The sequence below is a fragment of the Acinonyx jubatus genome, chromosome C1 (assembly GCF_027475565.1).
Source record: "Acinonyx jubatus isolate Ajub_Pintada_27869175 chromosome C1, VMU_Ajub_asm_v1.0, whole genome shotgun sequence".
NCBI classification, from domain to species: Eukaryota; Metazoa; Chordata; class Mammalia; order Carnivora; family Felidae; genus Acinonyx; species Acinonyx jubatus.
This window is the reverse complement of record NC_069381.1, coordinates 47053126-47057210: the sequence shown is the minus strand read 5'-3', so window position 1 is coordinate 47057210 and position 4085 is coordinate 47053126. Positions and strand designations below refer to the sequence as shown.

General features: G+C 54.1%; 1 protein-coding gene across 1 annotated transcript; it reads left to right on the top strand.

Moving 5' to 3' along the window:
* The first annotated feature begins 1765 nt into the window (after positions 1-1765).
* TACSTD2 (tumor associated calcium signal transducer 2) lies at positions 1766-3716 on the top strand. The gene has a single exon (XM_027059055.2). It carries the CDS (start codon positions 2040-2042, stop codon positions 3012-3014), a length of 975 nt encoding a protein of 324 aa, XP_026914856.1. The 5' UTR covers positions 1766-2039; the 3' UTR covers positions 3015-3716.
* Positions 3717-4085: the final 369 nt, after the last annotated feature.

Below are 4085 nucleotides of genomic sequence, written 5' to 3'. Positions count from 1 at the left end.
GGCTGACGGCTCAGAGCCTGGAGCCTGTTTCTGATTCTGTGTCTCCCTCTCTCTCTGCCCCTCCCCCGTTCATGCTCTGTCTCTCTCTGTCCCAAAAATAAATAAACGTTGAAAAAAAAAATTAAAAAAAAAGTGTGAATTCTATACCAAGAGCCAAGAGCACCTCCCACTCTGTTCTCCGCAGAGATAGACACAAATTTGTGATTTAGAAAGCCTTCTCTGACCACAGGGAGGACTGGGTGTTGGAGAAGGGAAAAGACACTGGAACCTGACTAGGCTTTTGGTTCAAGAACCTAAACAGAGGGTGGCGCCTGAGTGGCTCAGTCACTTGACTGGCTGACTCTTGATTTCAGTTCAGGTCGTGATCTCAAGGTTGGTCAGATGGAGCCCTGCATGGGGCTCTGTGCTGACAGTGCAGAGCCTGCTTGGGATCCTCTGTCTCTGTCTCTGTCCCTCCCCTGCTCATATGCACATGTTCTCTCTCTCTCTCTCAAAATAAAATAAACTTAAAAAAAAAAAAGAACCTGAACATACAAACAGAGACAGTGGTGGTAGAGAGCTGGGGAGCATTCCCACAATGCCCGGGGCTTATGGGTAAGAAATTGCCCCTCACGTGACTCTGCTTTCTCTACCTATAAGTGCAGAATGTTGTATTTCCACCTGCCTGCCTCAGGAATTGCTTGAAAATTAATGGGGTAGAGGCCTCGCTGGCTTTCATGTGTTAAACAACACCTTTGTACTGCTGCTGGTGTTCATTAAATGCTGAACACATAAAATGTGCTTTGAACGGACGAGCTGGGAATAATTACAGCTTGCTAATTATTGTTAATTTTACCACAGCTTTGAAACCCTGGACTTTCTCAATGATTCAAAAAAGAGATTGCAACCCCTCCATCCCATTCAAGTAGCCACACAGAGGCAGACCAGCCAATTTCCCACAGTCTGTATTCTTTCCTCATTTGCAGTGGTGCAGCAACTTATATGGGACACAGAGAAAGAAAAGCAACGATTTACTCTTTTAGAATCAAGTTGCACAAAGAACCCCTTATACTCTTGCTTGTTCTTTTTAAGAACTAGTTCCTTTTTGTCTCCTGATACTCAGTTCATGTATAAACATTATTTGTTTCTCTCTGTGTGTGTGTGTGTGTGTGTGTGTGTGTGTGTAAAGGAAAATGGTGTTTAACAGAACTTCTGACGCATTGGACACCAGGGCACCTGGGTTTTACTCATGATACGGTGAGTAACAAAAACTCCCTAACTTTCAGTTTCCATACACATTGTTGTAAGTTTTCATAACTGCCAGGCAGAATACCAAAGACCCCTCCGAAGGATCTGAGGATATTGACGGCTGAGTGACTTTACGCCTCGGCCTCGACTGCATCGCTTATAAAATGGGTCTGAAACATTGTCCATAATACCTGTCAGGACCTAGGAGAGGATGAGATAATGCTTATGAACTGTAAACTATGCAACTGACTGCTACTATAAGACCTGGGGTTAGGGTAGCGATAGAGGGTAGGAAACGGAGCGAGAAAGGCAAGCGGATAGGGGACAAAAGCGAGACGACCTCGCGCGAGACGACCCTACTTTTCAATGAAATCCCTAAGAATTCCCGTCCAGAAGGGCAGCCAGGACGCCCACGGAGGTCTGGCTGGAGGCCGCACCGACCGCGGCCCCTCCCCAGGTGGGGTCGGGCGGGACGGGGGCGGGGCCCCCGCAGCCCGCAGGTGAGTATCGGTTTTCTTCTCCTGGGCTTTCGGTCCGGAGGAGGCGGGAGCAGCCACCGCTCCCCTGATCCTATCGCGGGCGGCGCAGGGCGGGCTGTGCCTTCCGTGGGACGGTGACGGGGGGCGGGATGTGTCACCCAAATACCAGAGGGTGAGTCGGCCGAACCAGCCGGGCAGGTCGGGCGGAGTATAAGAGCGGGAGGGAGCGGCCAGCGGCAGATGCCCGGAGACTGTCCCAGCTCGGAGCCGGAGCCCCGCGGAGTCCCCAGCGCCTGATCCGCCCGCGTCCCGTCTGCGCTCCGCGTCCCCACCATGGCCCGGGAGCCGGGCCTCGCGCTGCCGTCGCTCCCGCTGCCGCTGCTGCTGTTGCTGCTCCTGGCGGCGGCGACCGGCCCTGCGGCCGCGCAGGACAACTGCACGTGCGCCACCAATAAGATGACCCTGTGCCGCGCGGACGGCCCCGGCGGCCGCTGCCAGTGCCGCGCGCTGGGCTCGGGCTTCCCGGTGGACTGCTCCACGCTGACTTCCAAGTGCCTGCTGCTCAAGGCGCGTATGAGCACCCCCAAGAGCGGCCGCGCGCTCGTGCGGCCCAGCGAGCACGCGCTCGTGGACAACGACGGCCTGTACGACCCCGACTGCGACCACGAGGGCCGCTTCAAGGCCCGCCAGTGCAACCAGACGTCGGTGTGCTGGTGCGTGAACTCGGTGGGCGTGCGCCGCACGGACAAGGGCGACCTGAGTCTGCGCTGCGACGAGCTGGTGCGCACCCACCACATCCTCATCGACTTGCGCCACCGCCCGGCCGCCCGCGCCTTCAACCATTCGGACCTGGACGCCGAGCTGCGGCGGCTCTTCCGTGAGCGCTACCGGCTGCACCCCAGGTTCGTGGCGGCCGTGCACTACGAGCGGCCCACCATCCAGATCGAGCTCCGGCAGAACGCGTCCGAGAAGGCCCCCGGCGACGTGGACATCGCCGACGCCGCCTACTACTTCGAGAGGGACGTCAAGGGCGAATCGCTGTTCCCGGGTCGCGGCGGCCTCGACGTGCGCGTGCGCGGCGAGCCCCTCCTAGTGGAGAGGACGCTCATCTACTACCTGGACGAGAAGCCCCCAGAGTTCTCCATGAAGCGCCTCACGGCCGGCCTCATCGCCGTCATCGTGGTGGTCGTGGTGGCCCTCGTCGCCGGCGTGGCCGTCCTGGTGATCACCAACCGGAGGAAGTCGGGGAAGTACAAGAAGGTGGAGGTCAAAGAACTGGGGGAGTTGAGAAAGGAACCGAGCTTGTAGGTACCGGCGGGGCGGGGGGGGGGGGGTGTAGGGCGGGGTACCCAGACCAAAGTGAGCCATGCTTCTTCACTCGTGGCCCAAAGGAGGCATTTCTCTTTTCCAATTCCTGCCTCTCCCCACCCCATCAAGTCTAATAGATTCTGGGCTCAGGGTCACCTCTTTCTGACTTCTGCCTTCAGAGAAAGCATTTCTAAAATTCCTCCCCTTTGGGTCCAACAAGAAACCTGGCTCGAAGAGTTAAAGAAAGTGTGGCGCAGGGTTCTAAGAACCACGTGTCTGTATTACAGTCCAGCGTCGTTGGCAATCGATGTTGAAGGCTTAAATGCGCTTAGGTGGGGGGAACGGCGCTTTTACTGTCCTGGGTTAAGTTATTTGATTAGCTCCACTTGTGTCGTGGCCTTCCTGGTGAGAAGAGGATTTCGCCAACTGAGCCCGTGTAGTGTCCTCATTTGCTGTCGTTTGTATTACCGACCACATGTCCTTGTCACCGGGAAAGAAGCCTGTCTCAACTGCCTGAACACATTTGAGATGTCTTTTGAGGGCAGACTCTGCCCCCGAAACTCCGCGTCTGTGCTTCAGCCCGCCCTTATTATAGCTGATATTAGTAATGTTTCTTTTGTAAAATGTTTGTACATATTTTGTCGTTGATAATGCTAATGTGATTTTTTTAAAACACAAATGTAATAAAATATGGAAAAGGCACAGACCAAAAGATGGGAGTTTGTGAAAACTCGCTCCAGATTTATATCACGTTCAGGTCCTCTCATTTCCCTGGGCTCAGATTTCTCATTTCAAATCCTAACACGTTTTTTATTTTATTTTTTGCAGGAGCAGGCATTTCATTTTGCCTCTCCTGTTTTCCTGAGATGCAATAACAGGCTGGTTTAAATACTGGCTTTTCTAAATAAGATTGGAAGCCTCCCTCAGACTGCATAAGGGTGGGTCTGAAGGAGGCAGCTAAAACGAGCTGCTGTTGTAGGGAAAGGGGACCAGTTTTAGGTTCTCTCAAGAACCTCCGGTGGAGAAAGAAATGCGGTAGTTCTTTGAATGCCTGCCCTGCCTCAAGTAGTG